Source organism: Meleagris gallopavo, chromosome Z, assembly GCF_000146605.3.
Source record: "Meleagris gallopavo isolate NT-WF06-2002-E0010 breed Aviagen turkey brand Nicholas breeding stock chromosome Z, Turkey_5.1, whole genome shotgun sequence".
In the NCBI taxonomy this organism is placed as follows: domain Eukaryota; kingdom Metazoa; phylum Chordata; class Aves; order Galliformes; family Phasianidae; genus Meleagris; species Meleagris gallopavo.
Window position 1 is genome coordinate 31,274,911 of NC_015041.2, and position 25,150 is coordinate 31,300,060.

A 25,150-nucleotide genomic window follows, 5' to 3' on the forward strand; every position below is an offset into this window, starting at 1 on the left:
TTCTCCAGTCTTTTGATCATCACAACCCTTCATCAGGCCCTCTCCAGTCTGCCCATGTCCTTTTTGATTTGGGTGGACTAGAACAGGAATTAGAACTACCCTGTACTCCCCGTGAAACCTGACAAATACTGAGTACAGTGATATGATCATATCTCTGCTAGCAGTGCTGCTGCTGGTGCAGTATAGGATTCAATTTGCCTCTGTTAGTACAGCAGTGCTCTACTGATGCGTATTCAGCCTGTCCCAGTCTCTCTATAAGATAATTTTCACTTCTGTCTTGTCCATCCAGTTAAGTGCATCAGTAAACTTGGTCACAGTGCTTTCAATTCCACCAGTCAGATCATTTATGAAGGTATATGAAAATCTAGTGACCTTCTCTGACAGAGTAAGTACTTCAGTGTCCAGGGCAAAGAGAACATATGTGATCTACTGTACTTCTCTAAGGCCTTTGACACGAACCCATACAACATCCATGTCTTAACTGATGGATTCACTATTCATCACTATTCAGTGCACAATTGCCTGGATGGCTGTAACCAGAGGCTGGCAGTAAACAACTTAATTTCCACACGCAGACAAGTGACAAGTCATGTCTCTATGGGGTCTGTACAGGGACCGGTTCTGTTTAACATCTTTGTCAATGATGCAGACAATGGAATGGAGTGTAAGCTTAGCAAGTTTGTGGATAACATCAAGCCAAGTGGTGCAAAAATACAACAGAAGGAAGAGACGCCATTCAGAGGGATCATGACAGGTCAAAAAGCGGACCTACATATACCTAACAAAGGTCAAGGCCAGAGCAAGGTCCTGCAGCTCAGATGGGGCATTTCTAAGGATGAATACAAACTGTGTGATTACTGCATTAAGAGCAGACCTGCACAAAAGGACTCAGGGGTACTTACGGATGAAAAGCTAAATATGAGCTGGCTGTGCAGGCTTGTTACGTAGAGAGCCAGTCATACACTGGGTTGCTTCAAGAGAATAGTGACCAATATTTTCTCTCTATGCTCTGTCCTTGCAGGGCCCCACTTGCAGCCATCCAGCTCTGGGGCACCCAAAACAAGAAAGATGCAGAGCTGTTAGAGTGTGTTCAGAGGACAGCCAGCATATGATCAGAGGGCTGAAGCACCTATGGTATGAGAAAAGGCTGAAGAAACTGGAATTGTTCAGCCTGGAGAAGGCTCTGGAGAGGTCAGGTTGGATGGGGCTCTAAGGAACCTGATCTAGCAAAAGTTGTCCCCATGTATGGCAGGGAGGTATGAACTAGATGATCTTTAAAGGTCTCTTTCAATCAAAACCATTCTACATTAAACTGTGAGCCATTTTTTTGTGGACCCTTTTCCAGCAAATATTATGAAACCATAATACCTGTACATAAAACTACTTAAACTGATTCTCAAGTTGCCCTATAAAAACTGACTTGCCAAAGACAGTACTATTATCTACCAACAAGAAGAACATCTTGGAGTACCCAAATAAACAACAAGAAAAACTTGCTTTCAGAACACTGAACATTGTTCTTCAGATCTCAGTAGAGAAAGCAAGAGGAACAGTCTCAAAGTCTTCTATTACTGAAAATTTCTAAAAACATGCATACTGTCTTCCTCTGATATGCAGGAATCACAGTCTACCATTTTATACAGTCACTGTGTTAGAAACTGTGAGCTGTCACGGTTGTTCCACAATAAGACTATGTTAAGGCACATCAGAGCTCCTGTAGGGGAATGGAGCACTACCAAAAAGCTTGTCTTCTACTTTTTATTTTCCTTAATGCAGGGAGGCCACCAATGCTGGAATAATCCTGTCTCCATAGAGTCTACACCTAGCTACCTGTGGTTTCATTTAACGAGCTGATAATTTATCAACATCCCCACAAAGTAGCCTCTAAACAAGTAGAAAAATTTCCCCACACTGAGGTGCTGAAAAATTTAAATTGTACTTTTAGTCAAATCTGAGATTATCTATTACAATTCCTGGCAAAATGACCCATTACTACTGCATTTCTGCAGCAATAAAGACACAATTATACTTGTCTGGCATATGGAATAAACAGACTTCTTTGTGTTGTCCTGGGCTGCTGCCACTCCACATCATTTTACAGTGAAGAATAAATTCATTCAGTACTGAAAGCACTAAAAGTAACAACGAAAACAATTGCTCTGAACAACTATTTCTACACAAGAAAGTAATATTACCATTAACAGAAACCCACAGCCTAAAGGAACAGAAAACTTCTTTGAATTCTTTTAAGTTATCTACTAGAAACTAAATTAACATATCATTTAAGAAAATTCAATTACCTAATTATGAAAAGTACAAGCTTAAAGATAAAATACTGCTCAAGGGCAGGGATTATCTAAAGTTGGCTCCAGGTATAAGCCAACTATTCTGACACTGAAGGATTGAAAGGAAAAAGGGAGCAGAAAGAAGAGGGAAATCCTCATGATTTCATCATGTGTTAGAACATGTATTACGTAGGTTTATGAAGCAACTGGAAATATATTTCTCAAATTTAAACAGTGAAAAACAAACTTCCAGAAATAAAACAGAAAGCAGTGCTTTTTTTTTTTAATCTCAAAACCAAAATTTCTACTCCGATAGTTTTTCCTAAAAACTTCACCCCTCTCAATATTATTCCTCCTTCTTGCCTCACTAACAGATCAACTGTCTTTAACAAGAGTTATCTTGATGAAGGAGCACAACTACTTATATTTCCAAAATCATTTTAAGACAATAGCAACACCTTTGTTGCTAAAAAGAATCACTGCTACTCTAAACACGACCTCTTCCTGCACACTCTGAGTCTGAAACCTCAAACCATATCATCACTAACCATGTGAGTTTGCAGTAATGTTACGAGCTTTCTTTTTATGAAAGGAATTCCAAGCCTGAAATGTTGTCTGCATAATACTTTTGAAGGAGTAAATTACTGATTTTGATTCTCTACCAAAAAGGCAATAGCATTTCACAGTACAAGCATGATTTACAGCAGAGAGACAAAGGTACATTAAACTGCTGTCTTAACTTGAACTGACAATAGTTTCACTATTTTTTCCTGCAAGATTCAAAAACTGCGTAACACTGAAGTGATGCTTGAGCAAGCCTAAGCTTTTCAGAGACAAAATCTAATTTAAATATTATTCACTATCTTCAAAATTAACTAGTTTCTACAGATTAGGTAGCATTTTCATTTTTTTTCTGAAAATGAAAGATGTGCAATCCAAAATAGCAATAGAATGAATACTGCTAACAACATTAAATCATTAAGTCACACTTTGTTTATAAACAGGCCTAGTGGCTTTCAACATACAAAATCTACTTAAAACTGAATGTTATCATTAACTGAGTATAACTTTCCTGCTAGTATCATCTCTCTTCCCATATTCATACAGAAGAATAGCAAAGCTGCCTCTTTCCTCTTAGATTTCCAAGTTTTAAAGTCTGAAACTAAGCAGAAATGGTAATTGACTATTCTAGGAAGGAATGGCTATGTAATGATCAATGTTTCCTGGCATTTAATTGTCCTCTAGGCATATGAAAGTGGGGATACATATGGGAAGGAAACTATGAGAAGACATTGGCAATGTGTCCACAGTTTTATACTTTTTCCTTTAAAAAATAGGTTATTAGTCTGAAAAATAGCTGCTAGAGCAGATGTTCTTCTGTCTCTTACTAGTTTGCACTTGAGACATGGCCTGACTGAAGAGCAAAGTCATGAACCTTGATGAGACAGCTCAAGAAAACTCCAGAGCAAGAGATAGACAAGTCTATTCTGAACAAGAAAATATGAACATCTCAGAGAAAGTCTGGGCTCATCTACTGAATGAAGCCAAGTATTTCCCATTGTAAATACAAACAGCAGCTGTTTTCCTAACCTCTACCTCTTTCAAGCATACGCCTTGGTTTATGTATAAACAATGTGACAGTTGCCTACTATTTTACAATAAAGCCTGCACTGTTCCCTGGAGAAGGATATAGTGCTTGTTACATAAGTTTATAAAAAATAGAAATATCATGTTTAGTACTTTACTTCAGTTGAACTACATGTCCCATGACTATTCCTTGGAGAGCAACTAATGAGAGGTGCAACATTAAGTTGCACAGAAATAAAGCAGTTTACATTACTAAAAAGCATAGCAAAAGCGTCCACCACCTTTGACTGCTCTCCCTAAAGCTACCACTCAACATCTTACATTAATTGGTACCTAATTCACTTCAAAGAATTCAAATTCACTTTGAAGAATATGAACTTGATTTTGTCTGTCTTGTTGCCAAAGAAATTCAGTGACTATAAGTATTAATTATTGACTTCAGTAAATGCAAAACCCACCACTTGTACTTTGTTTTACTTTAAGTGTCCTTGTTAGCCTAAGATGCTGCAGTTACAACTAAGTTAGTGTTTCATGGATTAATTCAGTGGTCTATTCTAACTACACTTGGAAGTGAGAATCAGCTTTCTGTGACACCAACAGAAGTCAAAGAAAAATGATGATCAATATTTCAATTTAATAGAAGTATTATGGGCTTTTCAACAGTGGGCGATTTAAGAGCCCTTCATAAAGACTTCTAACATTGAGACAAAGTTATTAGATCATCTCTCCTGAGTTGGCTGGACATAACCCTAGGTCAGAAAACCGAGAGAGGGAATCCTAAAAGACTGACAGACTCAAGAAAAAGGGACTCGTTTCATGGAAGAAAACTGGGAAATAATATGAAAAAAGAAAAGGAAAAAAAAACCACGCCGTTTTCTTTCTCCAGAAGACAAGAGACAATAATATGGACATTCAAGGAAACAATTTCATTAAAGCATCCCATATTTCACTGTTTACAATGAAGTAGCATTTTTGTTTTTATTAATTCACGAAACCTAAATATAGACGGTGCAGAAAATGAATAATGAAAGGTCGCTTGATGTTTTTTCTTCTCTCTCTTTACTGATTACATCCTCCCGAAATTCCTACCAGCATACATTTAGATTTATTACACTTGTGGGTAAAACTTATTAACAACTGACCTGATATGATTAGTATTAAAGCAGCTGCTCGTGAAGCTTTCCAGAATACAATCTTGATGTTTTATTTGGAAAGCTTTTTAAAGCCAATAACACTGTCCAGACATGGATACCCTCTTGCACCTAATAAATGCAAACACAAAACACAGCTCACGCTTCTATTTCAATATTACTACAGTTGTAACGGTTCTCTTCTCCAGGAAGATAAAAAGGTCCTTCAGACTATGCCTGCTACTTATTTTCGCTTTATTTTTACAGATAATATTCAAAGAGATTATTCACAAATCAGCTCCCTATCACCACCCCTGAATCTATTTTTATATAATTGTACCAGATAAGGCTAACCATTTTTGTTACATATGACTAGTCAAAAGCATAGATATTGGCCTAATGTAGACGCACAAAATATCAGTTTCCTTATCCTATGAGCTTACTGAGGAAGTGAAGCAAATGACACTCAAGAGCAGGACTGCAACCAAGAGGGACCCAGACAGGCTGGAGGAACAGATTAACAAAATTCTCATGAAATGCCATCAGGACAAATTCGGAAACCTGCAGCCCCTCCGTCCTGTAAAGGAAGCCGGGGCACTGGCGATGTACAGCTGAGAAGAAGTCAACTGTGCACCCATGTAGCAATGCCTGGAGTTGTTGGACCAGGACACAGCTCCAGAACCAGTGAGGGAGGGGCTGGGGGCTTAGCCCTGTGAGATAAAGCTGTGGAGCAAGATTGGTTCAGCCATGAGAAAGGGTGGCTTCAAGGATATCCAGCTGCAGCCCCAGCACCAGAGAATGTAGGAGAGGCAGCCAGACTCTACACATAGTGTGAGGTGGGAAGGTGAGAGGCAGAAAAACAAGCTGAGACACAAGAGGCTCAAGCTTGAGATGAGAAGCCTTTTGACCAACAGGAATCATAGGATTGACTAGCCATGAAGCCAAGGCTCCAGCCTGGGGCTGACGAAGCCCTGGGCAGCGCTGCTTGAACTTGGATTGATTTCCATCAACAGGCAAAATATTGTTGACATACTCCTGAAGTTCTAACCATCTACACTTTTTGTAAAGTGTAACTTTGGGATTTTTCGTAGCCATTAATTCTACAAATATGTGAAGACTTAGTACATTTTCTGGTTTAGAGTATTCATACATTATATAAATTTCAATGCGCTTATTCATAATTACTTTCTAACTTGCTCTACTACTACTAAATTCATTTTGCATTATGTAGAATCTGCCTTTAAAAAAGAGACATTTTATGTTCTTTTTGCATAACTTTAATCACAACAGCTCTGCAATACTTCATCTCTGGAGTGGCAAGCAAGCAATGCTTCATGTATAAGGCTTAAGTTCTGCTTTCATAGAATAAACATGAATCATTTCATTGTTAAGAAGGATCTACTACATTAATCACAAGAACACTTCACTTAGTTTCACTGCCTGGTCAACCTTTATTACAGTAATCATGCACCAGCAATAAGTATGACATCTTGGTGACTGCTTTTGGTGTGGGTGCAGGACTCACCCCTCCTGCCTTTAGTAGCTTTCTTCTGAATTCTTCTGTAGGGTTGTTGAATGTGAGCTTCTCACAGCGGAGATGATTTACAGGTGGGTGGCCTTCAAGATGCAGGAATAAGTCATAGTCAAATCGAACTTTCTTAGGTTCCTCCTAAGGGTTGAAAATAAAAAGATCTAGGGCTGAAGATAAAAAGGTCTAACGCCAAAACTAAAACAAGGGCTACATCAGTCTGTATATTAAAATTACATCATTTTTAACCATCCTCTGTGTTCTGAGATACATGATAGAATTTACTAAACATCAGCTGGGCTACAGAAAATTAAAGAAGGTCCTATCAGCCCATCATAATACATGGGAAAATGAATGAACTTCAAGCTGTCTTGACAAGGCTTCTTTGAAGGTGATATCTGGCATAGGCTAAAGACATACACAAAGCCAAATATCATGATTCAGCTGACAGAAGGTAACTCAGTCACCAACACAATCATTTCTAAGCTGTAGGTAATACAGAAGATGCCTCGGATACAATTTCCTCCAAATTCAAAAAAGTTGTAAATAAGGGTAAGATTGAAACTGCTGCAGCAAATTCTATTTGACTCGTACGTATGGTGTCTGTTTATTTATTAATGGAACTCCATTTCCTTGAACCAAATTGGGCAGCAAGATTTCAAGTATTTCACCACAGCTTCCAAGCATTTAAAATTCTTTGCCACTATAATGAAAAAAGGACAAATGTTCCCTGTACCAATGTGGAGAGAAAAAGAACAGGAAAGGCAAATTTATCTTGGACATAATCAGTGTTCTTCTATTCTAAGAAATCCTCAGCTGGAAAAGGACACTACTGTAACCATATAAATTTCAATTGCTAAGACCAGAGAAAAGACATTAAGTATGTTTTGTGCAGCACATTTACACAAATGTGTTCTAGACACTGTATAAAACTTAAGTGCTCTTCTGAAGCAATAGCAAGAAGCCCTTTCTTCAAAGGTGCCGAGGTGCCAAAGAAGGCACCAAACCAATGACAGTCTTAAAGCAGAACACATGTAAAAGGGCAAATTCTCTACTCTAGAAAAAAAGAAAAAAAAAAAAACACAAGGGAGGAGGAGGAAGAGATGCAGCAAAATTTCAGCATATAAACAACAATGCATCTGATCTGTGTTCTGTTCAGTGACAGACATCCCCAGTACTCAAAAAAAAAAAACCCATCACATTAAAATGTTCAGATTTGACTCCGGACATTAAGGATATGAAGAATAGTATGTACAAAAGTCTCAGGTTTTCAAGGGATATCCTCAGCATCTTGTCTTCAAACATGGAACAAAGACAGCAAAGAAGCTGAGACAAAAAGCTTGCAATAGCTTATTTTTTGATGGCTGAGACTATTTTCTTGATAGACAGTATTCAAAGGCAATCATGGATGAAGGTATTTCTTATTAAAGATGAACGCATGATTTCTTGCAGAAAAGAAAGGAAGACTGCACCACAGAAAACTGTGACATTGCTATAGGCAATCAGTATTGGCAGCTTTGTCATAGAAGTTACAAAAATCATGAGCTAGAGTCTTCAAAGAAATCTGTGGAAAGTATGTTGAAGTAATAATTTCAAAGCAGACTTTCACTAAATATATCATTCCCTGTACCACTGCCGTTAATTCAGAAGAGTGAAGTCCTGACTGTGAAAGCAGAATATACTGCAGTTTATTAGCCTTATCCTAAATTGACTGTAATTTCCAAAGTAGAAGTCTTTCAATATAAAGCCTTCTTCCAAGGAATTTGTCTCAGTGGCTAACAATTACACCTTGAGGGTTATTATACTCGTGGAATGGGATGCTCGTTATTTCCATAATCTTTAAACATGTGGAACATTTTTTTGTCAAGTTAAAATGCCTATTAGATTTCCTACCAATTTCTATTTTGTCCTGGGAAGGGGAACAGTTTCATTCTCCATGATCCATGTGGCATCCTGTACCACCGCATTCTCTCTTCATTAGGGTTCCTTCTGAACCAGAAATGGAAAGGTTATCTACCTTGAATAAGTGATGATGGTCTGTCTCCTCTTCCTCCTTCTAGCTCCTCTTTTTCTGTACTGGAATACCTGTGAAGTGGCTTGGAGGAGGAAGAGTAACTGAACCAGGAGAAAGCAGTAATTTGCCTCAGGAATGCCAGTTTGTGCCACTCCTCCATCATACTGCACTGAGCCCAGGAAAGAGTATGATGCTGCAGCTGTGTGAAGAGCTAGCTGACTCACAGTTCAACTGCTGCTTGTATTCTGTAACACCAAAATAGGGGTGGGAGATGTTTGCAAACTTCCTAATTCCACATGCTGCTTGAGGGTGAGGTGAGTTGTAATCATTGATGCCCTCTTGATTTCAGTCTAAGCCACAACTCCTGCTGGAGAACCCCTGAGACTTGCAGTCAATGGCAGCCAAAACTGAGTGGAAAACAGAAAAAGAAATGTCGGGGGGGAAGCCTTCTGTGGAGATGCTTCAATGAATCACTGTATTCTGACTTTGCTATGGGTCTGCCTGGTTATGGGATGACCTCTTAACAGATGAGTTAAAAAGCATGTCAAAGAAGCCAGCCAACTCACTGAAGCAGTTCTGTTTCCCTTTCCAACAGCAAATGTGGTAGACTGAGCCCTTCTCTTCACAGATTGATACAGGGAACATTTCAGAATTAACTTCTAAATCTATTACTTAGAAAGTGCTTCAGTAGAATTATCTACACCTCGCACCTTAACAGAGTTTCTATGAAAGGCAGAAGAATAATGGAACATCTTTCTGAACAGAGTTAACCAAGTTGTACTCTAAACTGAATTTTAAGTGTGCGCATTTTCAGCAGAAGACTTGTTACCCATTTTCATTTGTTTTTAAGCTTTTCACAAAGCAGTTAGCATTTTAAGGAAGATGAAATACCGACTTCATTAAAACAATGTTAAACATCTTGGAATTACAAAAATACTTAAGCAAGTATCTTTTAAGCATGCATGAAGTAAAATAACAGGTCAATTTTTCAAAGCACAGAAGGAATCCAAAGCATTGAAATTATTAAAATTCTGTGCATTCAGTGCACAAAAATATTAGAGCTTCTTCTTTAATTCTACCCAAGTCCAGTTCTTCTTATCCAAACAAGTTATTTATTTGCAATACAGAACCTACTAGGTACACTAAAAGAACTCTCTGTGTTTGCTATCTGGGAGACTGCAAAGTAAACGCAGTATTTACTTTCGCACTAAATTTGAGATATCACAATAACGCATACGTTTTAGAATAGCACTAGATTCTAAATTATGCCCCCAGTAATGTTGAGTAGAACTAATGTTCACATTCACTCTAGAATTTTTTTTTTTTCAGATTGAGTATGAAAAAGGCTCTTCATGAAAGACCAAAAATGAACAAATTATAAAGATCAGCAATACTAAAAATAAAACAATGGGTTCATTATGAATTCAATATGAGCAAGTTCAGCTTCTTCTCTCGAAGTTTTAAGAGGCTCTCAAGCTTTCTGGCTTTAAAGCCTGTCTACTTCTCGGTAGAAGTAGTTATTCTTCTAATTACTGAATAATTCAGCCTCTGTACTTTATCAAGTAATCCTAACTTCAGAGAGTTATCTACAAAATACAGTTAGACATGTATAAAAGTTACAGTGACTGTGAATTATGGAACAACACTTTGAAATATATTTTTAAACCTACATTCAGTATTTATGAATCAAAATATGTATATTTGAAGACGTGTATACATTGAGTTTTACTTCTCTCCCTGGTTGTTTTGTTGTTGCTAGGATTTTTAAGCTTTTAAATGAACAAATACGCAATTCCATACCTTATTTTTGAAGTAGACCTCAATTGGCAAAATGAAACCAGCATAACCAGATTCTTCAACTTTGTAGGGTGGATCCTTGCACACTGAAACAGAGAAAAAGCCTGTATTTAACAGAAAATGTTTAAAAACAGAATGTGAACAAATAATCTGCAGCAACACTTCCATGAAAGTGCCACTACAAAATTACTCATACACACAAAGTAGGACCTATCTTTCCATATAACAACATGAATTTTGTAAGCAAATTGCTCCTGCCAATACACAACCTACAGTTTAGAGAGAACAATGTGTATACACATACACACTTTTCAATTTCTTCAGTCTCTTGGAACACAAGAACCAAGGGATATCAACACCTGGTGGACCTGCTATCACAAGGCCTCTCAGAAGAAAAAAAATCCAGGAATAAAACTGCCAACATATTCTCCAGAGTACTATCAGTACATCAGTCTTCTGAGAAAATGCAAGCTTAGTAAATCACAAAGTAAATTAACATAAGTTTTTCCTGCTACCTCACCATTCCCCTCCTGTTTTGCTGGCACTAACCTCACACTCAAGAATAAGGGAGACTCCAAGTCCATGCTAACCTACTGCAGCTGTCAAAGGCTACTCAGTTTTCTCCACGCAATCAATGGAAAAGGAGAAGCATTAAAAAAAAGCAAAGGAAGAATAATCTTTTCCTGACTTGTTTTCAACACAGTTCTCCCCAAAACAAACAAACAAAAGCAAAAAACCCAGAACTTATTTGGTCTCTCCTGGAAGGAAGAGAGGACCTGTGTTTTATAAGGTGAGATTTAAGAAGACTTTGAAGAAAATAGTAAGATAATAATTCAAAACTGAGAGGTGAATTCAGACAGAAAAGGCTTTTAAGTTATAAATTAAGCATTTTATCTTAGAATCCCCAAGAAAAATTATTTCATACTGATGTCTTTCCTTATGAGATCTTACCAGCATTTGAAAATGTAAACATAGCAGCCCTACCTAAGCATAGTTAGAGATTATGGTAATATACACTGACAACATTTCAGCTAGCTTCCTGCTTCTTCAAATTCAGAAGATGACTTGAGGAAAAAGCCTCTGTGACATTGTTTGATTGCCCATGCAGATATAAATACAGGGCACTGAAAGCTACTCACAAAATATGAAAATGATTAAACATCAGATATTTATAAGCTGTAATAATACATTATCTGGTTCAAAGATTTCAGGCTCCACTGCATGGCATATCAGAAATCACCTTCCACTTTATTTAAGAAATAAAAATAAAAAAAAAGTCACAGCAATGTCTTCCTAAGAATTTTATTGGTGCAGAACATGCTTTCAGCATAAATTTCTTTTTATTCTTTCCCTCAAATCTTTCCTTTCATACTCGCACAACCATTAGCAAATCAGTTTCACATTACAGTTCTGAAAACAAAGTCTGTTATACTTGCAGACATTGTTGAAACTTGGGTGACAAAATGCTTAACATATGCAAATGATTCTGAGTGTCTTCCTAAACTGAAAGATGAGCAGAAAATTCTACAAGTCTTGCGCTTGAAAATTCCCATTCCTCTCCCCCAGCCCCCTGGAAAAAAAAAGCCAACAACAAAGAAAAGGTAACGGTAAAACTGTATTATACTGCATATACAATTACTGCAACTGAAGTGAAGGCTAGTACATTATTCTCACCTTTCTTGTAGACACTTAATATATATACTAGCAAAAGCAACACATCTGTGCTATCTGAATCAGGACCCACTGGCATAAACTCTTTCTTGTTTTAAAACTATCACAGTTGGCAACCAGGGCTCCTGCAACAGCACTTGTAAGTTAGCCAGCAGCTAACAACCACCCAGTTCAGTGGGCGAAAAAGAGAGAGGTGGTTCACCTAACTGCTACCACAGGAGATACAGAGCAAAAAGTAACAGAAAATTAAAAATGCTGTAGTGGGGAAGAAAAACTTGATACATCTTGGCTGTCAGGTGAAACATCCTGTGAATAGAAAAAGGGAAATATCACTCTCGTTTTTATGAAGGGCAGAAATGAAGACTTGAGGAACTACAGGCTGGTGAGCCTTGTGTCCGTGCCTGGGAACATCAGGGAGCAGATCTTCCTGGAAGCTACGTTAAGGCCCATACAAGATGAAGAGGAGGTATGAGACAGCCAAGGATCAATCATATAAATCTTCCTCTCTCTTACCTGGTTTGAATAGGTGATCCAACTTCAATACTGTCTCAATAATAACTAAGGCCCTACGGATTACTACAGGACCTGTGAAAAATTAGTTCCTGCACTGAGAAAGCAGTTTCAGAGAATACCATCATTGCAATGCAATGAGAAGCAGCCACTGGTATACAGTCTCATCTTAGGACAACTATAAGGGCCAGGAGAAGTGAAGAGAAAAATAAGACAGGCAAATTTCAGTGAGTTCAGTGCTCACAGAGCAAGCATATTTCATCTCTTCTGTAGAACAATACAGAATTCATGATACTACATCAGAATGCAAGATCTTTTCCGTAAGTGAAAGCTTTAATCTTAGGTATTTGCAAATGCATTTGCTAAACATAGATAGACCAGATTCCCTGAAACAATTTTTCATGCAATTTCTAAATGCATGCTGGGGAAGCGTATGTATATGTGCATAGATGTGCCACTGCACAAGTACTGACTTACAGTAACATGAAAATCTCAGGTGTTCACCTACACTATATAGTCATTTAGTTTCCTTTGATAGGGAACTATTTATACACTCAGCTGCAGTCCTAGCTGTATTAAATCATAAACACTTCAAAAAACCTGTAGGAATAGTGAGAAGTACATTGCCTAACGCTCTTTAAACAAAACATGTCTTCCAGAAACCATGTACAAAATATCAATGTGCATTTTATAATAAAAATTGCAGTAACAACATCAGCACTATCAAGACAAATTTATTAACAAGGATTTCTTCCCTATACGATTTCAGTACCTGTTTTGCTACTATTCCCTATTACACTCATTATTCACAAATAGATGTGAGCGTATAGTTGTAAAGTGCATTGAAGGAGAGCTAAGTTCTTCTGGTAATGTCAGCATAACAAGATATACAAAATTACAGCAAGCCAGGGCAGGAGTTTGTAAGTTCTAAATTATGTTTATCTCCTGCTTGTCAGGGCAACTTGTCTACAGCTGATATAAATGGACTAAAACCATTTATTTCAAATAGTTTGCTTCTTTATTGCACAGGCGAAGCATTATGTTTAAGCACACACTCCCATGTACTGTGTCAGACATAACTGACACCTGAAGAACAGTTGTAAACCAAAACATGAAGATGTATTTAAGTAATAGTAACAACTCTGAGGCCCATAGAGATTACAATAACAAAATCATGGTAATAACCATTAGTTTTAAAGCTTTAAGAAGAGATTTGTTTGCCACTCCAACAGTCAAACACTTTGTGTTTATTCCTTGATGAAAAATATGGTCAGAAACAGTAAATAAGAACAGAAGTTCATTTCTAGCAGGGCCATGCAGAATTATAGCTGTTACAATTCACATCCACTTTGTGCACTCTACAGGACAGATGTAGTGGGTCTTGTGGGTATTTTATATATTCCTGCCTATAATTTGCTAACATTGGTCACTGTCTCATTAATTTTTCCTGCTAATTATCATCTTCTTTGAAAGAAGTGTCACAAATGAACAGCATTAATTTTCAGATGAAAGCAGGCTGCAGTACCAAAATTCTCCTGACATAAGAAGCCAGCTTTAAGTACTTGGCTATGATTTTCATGAAAAATCTTTTACCTAGGTACAATAGCTGGTGGGCTCCACATTCTATACAAAATGAGGCAAGAAGGATGTCATGTGTTGTACCCTAGCTTCAGGCATATCCCAGCCATTAATACTAACAAATTGCCAGATAGGTTCAAACAACAGCTAGCTAAAATTACTACATTGAACATGGCTTAAGTGGTAGATCATGCCAGGAATAGGACGTTCAAATCTGCTTAATAACTTACACTGACAAGTCTTTCATAAAACACACAGAACACTGAAGCAAAATTACAGAGAGAGATCTAAGGGAGAATTAAGATTGAGATTTCAGCGCATTGTATTTACAATCATATTAAGTTTCCCACATACTCAATTGCCTACATTCCTACAATTTCACAAAAAAGTGAATCCTCGCAAGGTTAGGGAGTAACACTTCCTGTATAAAGTGTCTACATGTCAACCACTGGCGACCTGACTGACCGGCAGACACTGGGGAAAATGTTTCCAAACTGAAAGAGGGGAGATTTAGATTGGACATGAAGTTTTTTTTCACAATACGAATGGTGAGGCACTGGCACAGGCTGTCCAGAGATGTGGTGGATATGCTATCCTTGGAGACATTCAAGGCCGGGCTGGATGGGGCTCTTTGCACTCTGATCTAGCTTAGCTGTAGGTGTTCCTACTCACTGCAAGGAAGCTGAACCTTGGAGGACCCCTACCAGCTCCAATAATTTTATGATCCTCATCAATGGAGATCAAACTGATACACAGGACAGGAAGAAAGGAAGCAGAAAATCTTCTGTCACATCTAACAGTGTTTTCCATACCAAGTATCACTCAACTCAGCACTGGCCTTTAAACACTGCTATAACATAAGCAGATAGAGTTTATTAATCACTCCGAACAAAAATAGTCAAAATAAGGTGCATTTTTACACAGTTAAACACACAAGATGAATTAAAGCCAACTTAAAAATCTGCACCAGCCCTCTTAATTCTGATTCATCACACATAAAGGCAGAAAATGCATTGAGCGCACAATTGATGATGTCTGAAACACAGCACAGAGCTTCCTACTTCCCCTGACTGAAGTGGAGCAACTAGAAGTTTTCCACATACCACGGTGCCAGTAATTCTGAAATTTTTATGGGTGTAACTTAATTTAATAATTTCCAGTGCATATATGTGCCATCTATGTGCCCAAGAAACAATTAAGAAGATGAAGTAGCAAATTCAGCAAATCTAAGTAGTCCTAAATTTTTTATTTTTTAAGCAGCACATACCCTCTGTCCTTTAAAATACAATCCCACCCAGCAACACTGGATAACCACAAATCACCCACAGGACATTGAAATGCCATATTAGACCCTCAGGTCCCGCCTATTTCAGGATTTTCACCAGGAAGAACACTGATCTTAGAAGCCCCAGCAACTACAGGCCTCTAAAGATACTTCGGCACCTGTGAAGTTTCCAACTTAAGCTCCTTTATAAACTGTGCAGAGCTTGTCCTCTTGAGTCAAGTACACAAAAATACTGACCTAGATTCTGCAATGTACATGCATGCAACAATCCTTTATGAAACAAAGAATTTAATGGAAATGTTTAGGATAGTTCACAGTTCAACCCTTTCCATCTGTCTGCCCCCTCAACTTTCCTTCATTTTTGATTACTCATTTTCAGAGCTATCAAAATTACCCATGAATTGAAGTGACACCATACTTGCGCCAAATACCTCTGTCAAACTGCAAGCCAAGGCTACGAACTTTCCATCACATCTCTCAGTTCTCTGAGGTTATCTTACTGATTAGTAAGTCATCTATTTCACTTGTGAGGTTTTTAATATTATTGAACACATCCTTTAACTTTGAATATTATCAGAAAAATTCTCTTGTTGAGAGCAGTTTCTCATGAAATGTGTTCTCATCAGCCTTAGAATGGCTGGAAGGGCTCCTGAGCTGAACTTGGAGGCTGTTGTAGCAGACTCTAGCAAAAGCTAAGTAGCGAAGGACATTTCTTCAAAGAGGGTGAAAGTATTTAAAATAAGAAACAGATCAGAGATTCCACAACACCATGAAAGTCATACTATTCAGTTGCTGTTCACAAGAAAAAGAGCATTTGAGATAATATTAATTAGTATCTAACTGCAAAACAGACAGTTGGCACAACATGATTATCTGTGGCAAGAGCATTTCACACTTAAAGAAGCAATATCCACTATTTCCCTATATTGCATTTTGAAGTCTGCAGACAGACTGCAAAACATTCTAACTTAGGTCGGTAGGAAATTGCCTGTTACTCAAGTATTCAGTATTAATTATAATGACTCTTTCATATCAAATGTACTGGAAAACATTGAAAATGTTGCTTCTATAATTTACTTGATAGCCTTCCTGATGCTGTTCAGAGCAGCTGCATACAAGATCATGAATAATAGTCTGTATTTTATTGCTACTTTAGCAATTGCAGAGTGAGTCTAGGAGAAAAAAAAAAAAAAAAACAAGAAAATAGTGTTTCGTATGTTTGGTTAATACCATACATAAGCAGATGGGGAAAAAAAAGTATGGTATCCTAGTATAAACAAACATCTATATTATATTAATATGATATGCACTTAAAGCTATAGAAGGGTACAACTAAGGTTAAAATAATTAATTATTTACACAGATGTTTATATGAATGTGTCTGTTTGCTCTGGCTTTCACTCAGCATTTCTTGCCTAAGAACCCAAAAATCTTTTCAACTGAAAATAATCAGTAAGCACGGATTCCAAGTCTCTGTGCAATTCATTCTATTATGAATATGATGTAAAGTACACAGCAGGGCATAAACACAACTTAAGAGCCGCATGTAGGCAATGCACATGTTTTATCTGTTGGCATTCAGGTAATTATCACAGCTATTATACTATTTTGTTATTGAACATTTTGAGGGAAGAGGACAAGAGAATAGGTTGCCACATGAGCATAATGTACATTGTAACGAAGGAACACAAAATTCAGATTTTCCTCAAAAAAAAATTAAAAAAATTGTAACACTCTACTACAGCACACTCAGTTTTATTTCTCTGCCTTTAATAAGTACAAGATATTAATTACTAAATGCCAAACATAGCTCTGTCTTCTGAAAGTTTGCAGCCCCACTCCCACTACGAAGGTGGCAAGCTTTGCTCTGTATTACACGATGGAAAAGGGAAGAGAAAGAAATGTAGATTAGAACTTATAAGTAAAAAAATCTTCAAAGGAGTACGTGGTCTAATCCCTAGTAATTGATTTTGTTCTAGGCCAATTCCAGCATAAAGTGAACAAATAGTTTCAAAAAAACCTCACCTTAAAAAATGCTACATTCATGGGACTCTATTTGTATTACTAATCTGCTGGTAATCTGTAAAACAGTAACAAAAATAAAGTGACAATGCTGTCCAAATATAGATTTGATAGATTTTGTCTAGGGATTTGTCTAAGAAAGCAAACTGCTTTCTTAGGCATTAAAGCCATTTGTTCTGCACTCTTTCAACTTCGTTTTCAAAAATGCCTGGGAAAAAAAGTAGACAATTACATTTGCAAATTGGTCTTTTTCTTTAAAAGAGTAAACAAAACAAGAAAGAGAAAAACTACAGATTGAAATAATTTTTGATTGCTTATATATTGAGTAAAAATATTTTCCAGTTCAAAAACAAAAATTTCCCTTTGGAGACTTCCAGTTAGAAGGGGAAATACACATCAATGGTATACAAGAAGGGAGTGATTCCATAAGTATAACAGCATCTGCAAATTCAAGCTGGTTGCAAGCAAGGCAAAAAAAATTGAGGAGCACCTATTTCACTGAATCCTTGAAGCCAAACAACTCTAAGAGACCATGCTACAGAAATACAGAAGTACAGAAATAATGCTGCTTATTAATGTAACATGCTTACACATGCACAGAAAAACATACACAGTCAATATTATTTTTTCCACATGAATCACTGTACTCTCACATGGAAACTCTGGACTTACCTCCAAAGTTGTCTTTCTAAAGGAGAAGACCAATCTGGAATCTGGCTGCTGGCTTAGCTTTGAGCACCCAGTACAGTCCAAGCATCAGGAAGTCCCATTTCAACCTCTGAATTTTGTTATGGTTCACAAGTAACTGAAAAATCTCAGCTTTGAAACTAATGAAACCAGACTTTCAGCAAAGATAAATATCTAGTCTAGAATGGGAGCTATGTTCCTCAGTTTCCCTGTAAAACTTAGCTTGTAGTTGTTTCTGAGAAAAGATATGTACTCTTTCATACACTTACACTGTGTCTATTCACAGCTTTTCTATATCAAAGTATAATCCTGTTGGACTTCATTTATCCAAAGCATGCTTTCCCACTGTAGATTCAACTGATAGTACCTAACCACACAAAAACGCTTTTAAATGTAGCATTTTTAAAGTCAAGGTGTTCCTTAGACTGTTTTACTTATTTTTAACCTAACAGTTGAATGACTGCTCCAGGAAACTGTGGGAATAGATGGATCTTAGGTTATATTCTCATCTGATTTTCTCAATGTTGAAGACCACCCCTAACCACAGTATGCATGCAATCCACTATTAAATTAAATAAAAAGGGAAAGGAAAGCACTTAAGAATTATGCACGAGTCCTCAGGCAATTCCATACACTTCTCTATAACTATTACAAAGTTACAGGGATGGTAGCCAGCAGAGGGCTGCCCATCAGCAAGGTTACCTAGTTAAGATCTCTGTCTATTCATATGAAAGGAGAAAGAGCCAGAACTTGTGGCTAAAATATGTGTCCTTATATGAGGAAAATTTAAGAGGTAGGTGGAACAGAGAAGGGCAGAAAAGCTCTACTTATCCCAAAAGCTGGTCAAGGACAGACTGAGTAGGGTCAACAAGGGTAGGAGTGATGAACTGCATGGAGTAGTGTAGGGCCATGGACTTCTTGGAAACAGAGGAACCTTTGCTACATCTCGCACTTCTTGTCCATGGCAGAGGCTTGACCCTCCACCACTGCACACCCTTCACCCTAGCAACAGAAAGACATACTCCACTGGGCCTGGGCCAGTAGTGCAGAGGCTCACTCTGTATTTAATTGATTCCGGCTGCCAGATGCAATAAGGGAGACATCATATTTACTTCTGTGATCCCTAAGAAATGAAAACATCTTCAGTAAGGCGGTCACAGTGTGAAATGTGCCTGTCTGAGGATGCATGCTGGGTGACCAGCAAGAAAACCTTTCCACATACATAATCCAATATATGAAAAAGGAAACACTAACAATAATAACACTCGGTCTGCAAAGAGACTCAATACACAGAAGCAGGACAACCTAAAATGAAACTAGTAACACTTGCCATGACAAGCTCCACAGGGTGCCCTTGAAAGGGTTGCAAGGTTCAAAGGAGAACAATGAACTGGAAATGGGTGAGGAAACGGAATTGTCCCAACAACAGATTTGCATTCCAGATCTTAAGAACAGATTTTTGTTATTAGCAGAGGTTCAGTCACGTGCATGAGAAACTGAAGATGCTTTCCTAGCAGTTCACCAGGGTAATTCACACAGACTCTGAGTGCTCTTTAGACACACCAAGTCTACCAGAAGTAGACAGAGCAAGACAGTCACATGGTTGTCAACCATGGAAACAGACGGATGGGCTTTCCACTGGTTTTAAATTATGATACATTAAGATCCCTGCTGTACAATGACAATTCACTCCAAGCAAGGTCCTCCAAGCAAGTCCCAGTTAAATATAATTAAGAGGAAGACTAAGAAAAGAAACAAAAGGACAGTGTTGAAAACACAGAACCACCAAGCGTTTTTACAACTCTCCAAAATGTAATTGCTGGAGAATATTTATATATATAAATATATACATACACACACACACACACACACCAATGACATTGTGGTAAAATGATAAAAAGTATCATAGTCCACATCAGATGTAGTATAGTCCTCGTGAGATTAGAAAATGAACATCTTGATTCTACCCAGTTGTTTACATTCCTATTAGAACTGCATAAAAGATGAAACCTTTCTGTTTCAGGGTAGACTCCAGAGAAGGAAGAAATTAGCCATGTATTTTTCTTTCAGGCAACATTTTACTTTAGTTATAAGAAAGAACGACAGACTGAATCTGATTTAGTTTTCTTTCAAGAACAATTCTAACCAGACACTCTTAAGCTTCTTCATATAATACAATAAGCTTAAAGATTTCATACACCAGCAACAACGGCATAATAGAGGTGTCCACTGTCCACTTTATGATTAGAGAAACTGGGTGCACAAAGAAAGTACACTGCCTAGTAGCACAATGTACATGGCAAAGTCAGATAAACAAGCCCAGAACTTGAACACAGCGTTGTGATGGCACTACCTACTCCTACTTGAAGACTTCAGAACCAAGAAAAACATCAAGAGGGGAGCTGTAAAAGAAACACATACATAGAACGTAATACAGGGGAAAAAAAGCTTCAATGAAATAATACAGAACACGCAAACTGGTCAGACATTTCTTTTCCCTTTTAATTAAAAAGGTAGGTAGCTTAGAACTTTGCAATTCTTAATGAGCTATTTTTCAACACGAGACTGCTAATCACTACATTTATTAATGACTGGTTGTAAGGCAGGGAGCACACAGGGAAGAAAACATCTCGCTAAAAGAAAAGCAGATTAAGCAGCAAGTGAGCATTATAAAGAAAATCAGGTGACTTAACTTCCTATACTGAACAAAATAATAACATATGACCATCAGTGTAGAGAAAGACATAAAACAATGGCACAATGTAGAACTCCATTGTAAGTACCTATCAGTCACTTCCATAACCTACTTATGAACACGAAAAGTCAAAGCAATCTCAATGTGAATCCAGTAAACTGGAAGATTGGCTATTTCAGTTAATTAATGTCTGTTCTTCTAGAGTGTAGCCTAATTTCTCTGAGTAGCTGAGTCGCTGATACTGATGAGACTATCTTTTTATTTATAAGATGCCATTTGACACAAAACCTCTTGACACCTCAAGCCCAATACATTTCTGTATTTATCATTTTCAGTTTGCCGGTGAACCTAAAAAAAAAAACAAGCAAACAGCTCAATATTAAGTTCTCATACTCAGTCCCATTCCTTGCTTGGAGAAAATACATGTGTGCTAGGTTAAACTGATTAATCTCTTTGACATGCTAAAGTAAATATCATCACTACCGAAATACACAAATTTTGCCTTTGTATCCTTACTGACAGCTTCTAAAGCACTCAGAGGAGGTTTTGTCCAATTCCACAGACTTTGACAGTGGCCTAAACACTTGATAGAGACTTTGGGATATAGTTTCACCACAGTTAATTAAATGGATTGTTTTTAATGGAGATACAGAAGATAAAACAACTGCCTTACACTTGCACACTGATCTGTACTCATTTTCTCCTATTTGATTTTCTCACCTCTCAGCTAACACTCTTCCTAGAGAAGTGCACAAGGATGTACAAGCATTCATAATTCTACTCTTGCTGACTATACTTCACTGCAGGAACAGCCCACAGCCATACAGCTCTAACTCCTCACAGGTGTTCTGGCAGCCTTTGCTATACCTCAGTGAACACTAATCCATTTTACCCTTAGAAAACATGCACAGTAGTGTAGGAAATGTGATGTCAGGACTCCAAAACTTTTTGTCCAACTCATCCAGGACGCTAAATCAGCATCAAAATTGCCAATCTGAGGGTAACTTTCAGTTTCTCTCCAACCCCCCCTCAGGGTCATATAAATCATTGAAATAATTGTTTTATCAGACTGAACATTTTCAGTATTCTTGATCCACCAGTTTGGGGCCAGTAGTTCAGGGAACATACATAAAATTCAGTTCTGTTTCTCTTCTATAACAGAGGTAATAACCAAAAAACATTGATCTTCAGCAATTTACTGCAAAAGGTTTGCTAGTTTCCACCTTCTCTACTTAGAAACAATTTAATAAATGAAGTAGTTTGATTGCATAGGACACTTTTTTTTTTCTTTAATGCTTTGATCAAAGAACAGGATGTTTCATTTCATGGTTTTCTCCTGGAAGACACATTGGGAGGTCTTTTTCACCACATTTTCATGAGAAAAGTAAAAAGGAAAAACTAGTGGAATCAGACAAAGTTAAAGTGCAGTTAAAGATGCACCATACTACTAGGAAATAATTCTGATTTAGGTTATGACTGGAATCTGATACCATTTAAATTTATGTAGTCATTTTTGTTTAGTTCTTCCAATCTAGAGCTTTTCCACGTGCAGGCAACTCTTCTGCATATGGACTTAACAACTCTTTCCATCTTCCACTACTTGTGCTCTCTCCCCATTTGATTGTAAATGCCTTCTGTTTTTGCTTTGTTCACCTCCCTCCAGATGTTACACTGACACATTTTGAACATGGGACACTAGTGAGCTGTCATCCTCTGCTAATTTACCCAAATGGGCTCATTTACCCACTTACAGCTAGTTGACATCATTGGGAAGCAAAACACTGCTCTGAACTACAGAAACAAGATTTTTCTCAAAACAGCAGACCTACTCCATCCAAATTTTTTTTAATGGATATGGAGCCAGGTGCCTTGGGCTTCTTCACCTTATTCTCAAGACTCCTCCACAGAGATTTCCTTCAGCTTCTCACCAGCAAGACAACCAGTCAGCCTCCCACATTTCTAAGCAGGCATTAGCATATGCCAGTATGTAACTCAGCTGATGGGTTGTGAAGATCCATATGGAAAAGATCAGTACCAAACTCCGTATTCCGTCCATCATTAATGGCACTCATTTGTGCCTGTCCTCTCCTCCCCAAGGAACCAATTTTAACAAAATGTGGGGAAAAAGAAAAGATATATTCAGTGTTTCCATCTCTCATTAGGTTTGGCTGAAACCAGATGACTTTCAAAGGTGTATTTAAGTCAGAAAGAAAAAAGTCTTGCTCCACAAGGAGAGCAGTAAGGTTGTTGTTTGTTTTTTTTTTTCCTAGTCAGCCATGATGGTGAAGATTCATTTATGTATTGTTTACACTACAATCTGAACTTTATCTCTTCCTACTGAATTTGATCCACCATTTGACCATTCTTTGCTTCCAGTAAAAACTGCACTAATCTAGAAATTGTATTCTTATCACATTGTGAATTATGTTTTTCTAATAAAAATAGAATTTTCCCACAGGAGCCCCTAATAGGTACCACATGCATCACGATGAAACTCTCAGAGGTTAAGAGCTTATTCAACTTGTGGGAGATTCCTTGGCATCTACACATTTTTACCTTGGTTGAGTAAGCTGTTGTAGTAAATTAACTGCTAAGAACATTAAAGAATAATTTAGGTTCTTGGACCTTGAAATTAGGCCACAACCAAAAAAAATATGCCTCTGTAGGAAGACATGTGGACACTGCTTATTTTTTGCTACTCAGTACCCTCCAAGTGAAAATTTCAATCATTAGCTAATGTCCTGGTTTATGCAAGTTTCATACCACAGTCATTCTAATCTTAAGGAGCAATAAGATGAAAAGAAGAAAGCAAGTCTCTTTCTACCCAAGCTTTTTATACTCAAATAAATAAGATTACTGTCAACATAGGAAATACTTATAAGAGATCAATGAAAACTCTTTTTGGAATCTTGATGAACCTACTTCCTCTTATGGTGAAAATACTGTGTTCTACTATACTAGGAAATATTAGTGTTCTACTGAGTTTTACTTTATTTCTTTTGTTCTCCCCTAACACGATATTATATATATAAACACTATATTATATAAACACTACAGAAGACCAGACACTTTAGAAAACTGCAATATGACAAATGCATATCTGTTTGAGTTTGGATCACATACAAGTTACAATGTATTCTCTGTGCAGCTTTAGGACCTTCAGTGCCAGTATTTTCTGCACCTTTTCTTCTACATACCACACTTACCGTCACCATTTCTCCTTATTTGTAGACAGTCCACTGAGTTCCCAGTCATCACTGTCCTCAGGATCCTGAACACAGCATAATGTCTCTTTCTCTCTCCTCCAAAAAAATGAGCTCTATAACATTATATACAGCTGCTGCATGTACTGAACATCTTAACATTGAGGAGAGAAATATGGAAAGATGATAGAAAACCAACTTAACATCAACACTGTAAAACGCCATAGCATGGTTGAAGCTATGTTCTAAATGTCACCATAAAGCACACTGGAAAAATGCATGTAAAAAGGTTTGCAGCATAAAAGTTCACCGTTGTGAGCTAAAAATTGATGACAAAGCAGAGGCTGAAAAAGAGCTTTAGATTTCATTTAATTTTCATCTCGTCAGTACCAATGACAGGTTTAGCCATAAGCCAACTCACAGTATTTACTAATGCTGTCAAGTATGCATGATCCACACTCTATTTTCTATCAGTTAATAAATTGTAATTGTAATTTAATTAGTTTGATAATTAATCCTTTGACTTCTGTATCTTTTTTTTTTTTTTTGATAATAAGCACATAAGTAGCCACCATCCTTCAATCGATCAAAAAGAAGCATCTTGATGATTCATGGAGAAGCATATCGTTTGCTTTAAAAAGAAAATCCTGCAATTAAAACAGTATACAGGAATAGAATTTCACTTTAAGAACCATGTTAGTGTGAAATTTCATCATGATTTTATTCAGTTGAACAGGAAATGGGATATAATTTTAAACTAGTTCAATGCAAGTACAGTAATAACAGTTACCTCAAATTGTTTCACCACTGGCGATAGCTTACAGAAGATAACTGCTCACTCATGTAAGGATATGTTTCTTTTCATGAAGATTTGTATTTTGCTAGATTTTACAAAGGGAAATCCAAACCAAGCTCAACTAAAATATAACAGCTATTTTTCTAGTTGTATAAGTCTGGGGGCTTCAGAGGTTGGTTTGCTTGTTTTTGTTATTGCTGTTTCCTTTGTTTTGTTTCAGTTCAGTTTTGGTTGGCTAGTTAATTGATTTTAAATCCCACTAGGTGGGATCATTTTAAAAACTGAAGTATAATCACAAAATGTTTAAAATAGGAATTTTCTGAACAGTACACGTAATTTGTCTTTTTACTAAAATAAAGGAG

At 37.2% G+C, this 25,150-nt stretch overlaps 1 protein-coding gene across 1 annotated transcript in view; it reads right to left on the minus strand.

The window, feature by feature from the left end:
• Positions 1-24,044, minus strand: part of LOC100540510 (protein AF-9) — a 33,653-nt gene extending 9,609 nt beyond the window's left edge. The window contains exons 1-3 of the mRNA XM_031557292.1: positions 23,996-24,044; positions 10,345-10,427; positions 6,528-6,671 (exon numbers count right to left, since the gene is read on the minus strand). Coding sequence (XP_031413152.1) covers positions 6,528-6,671; positions 10,345-10,427; positions 23,996-24,044 — 276 coding nt within the window. The remainder of the gene's footprint in view (positions 1-6,527; positions 6,672-10,344; positions 10,428-23,995) is intronic.
• Positions 24,045-25,150: the final 1,106 nt, after the last annotated feature.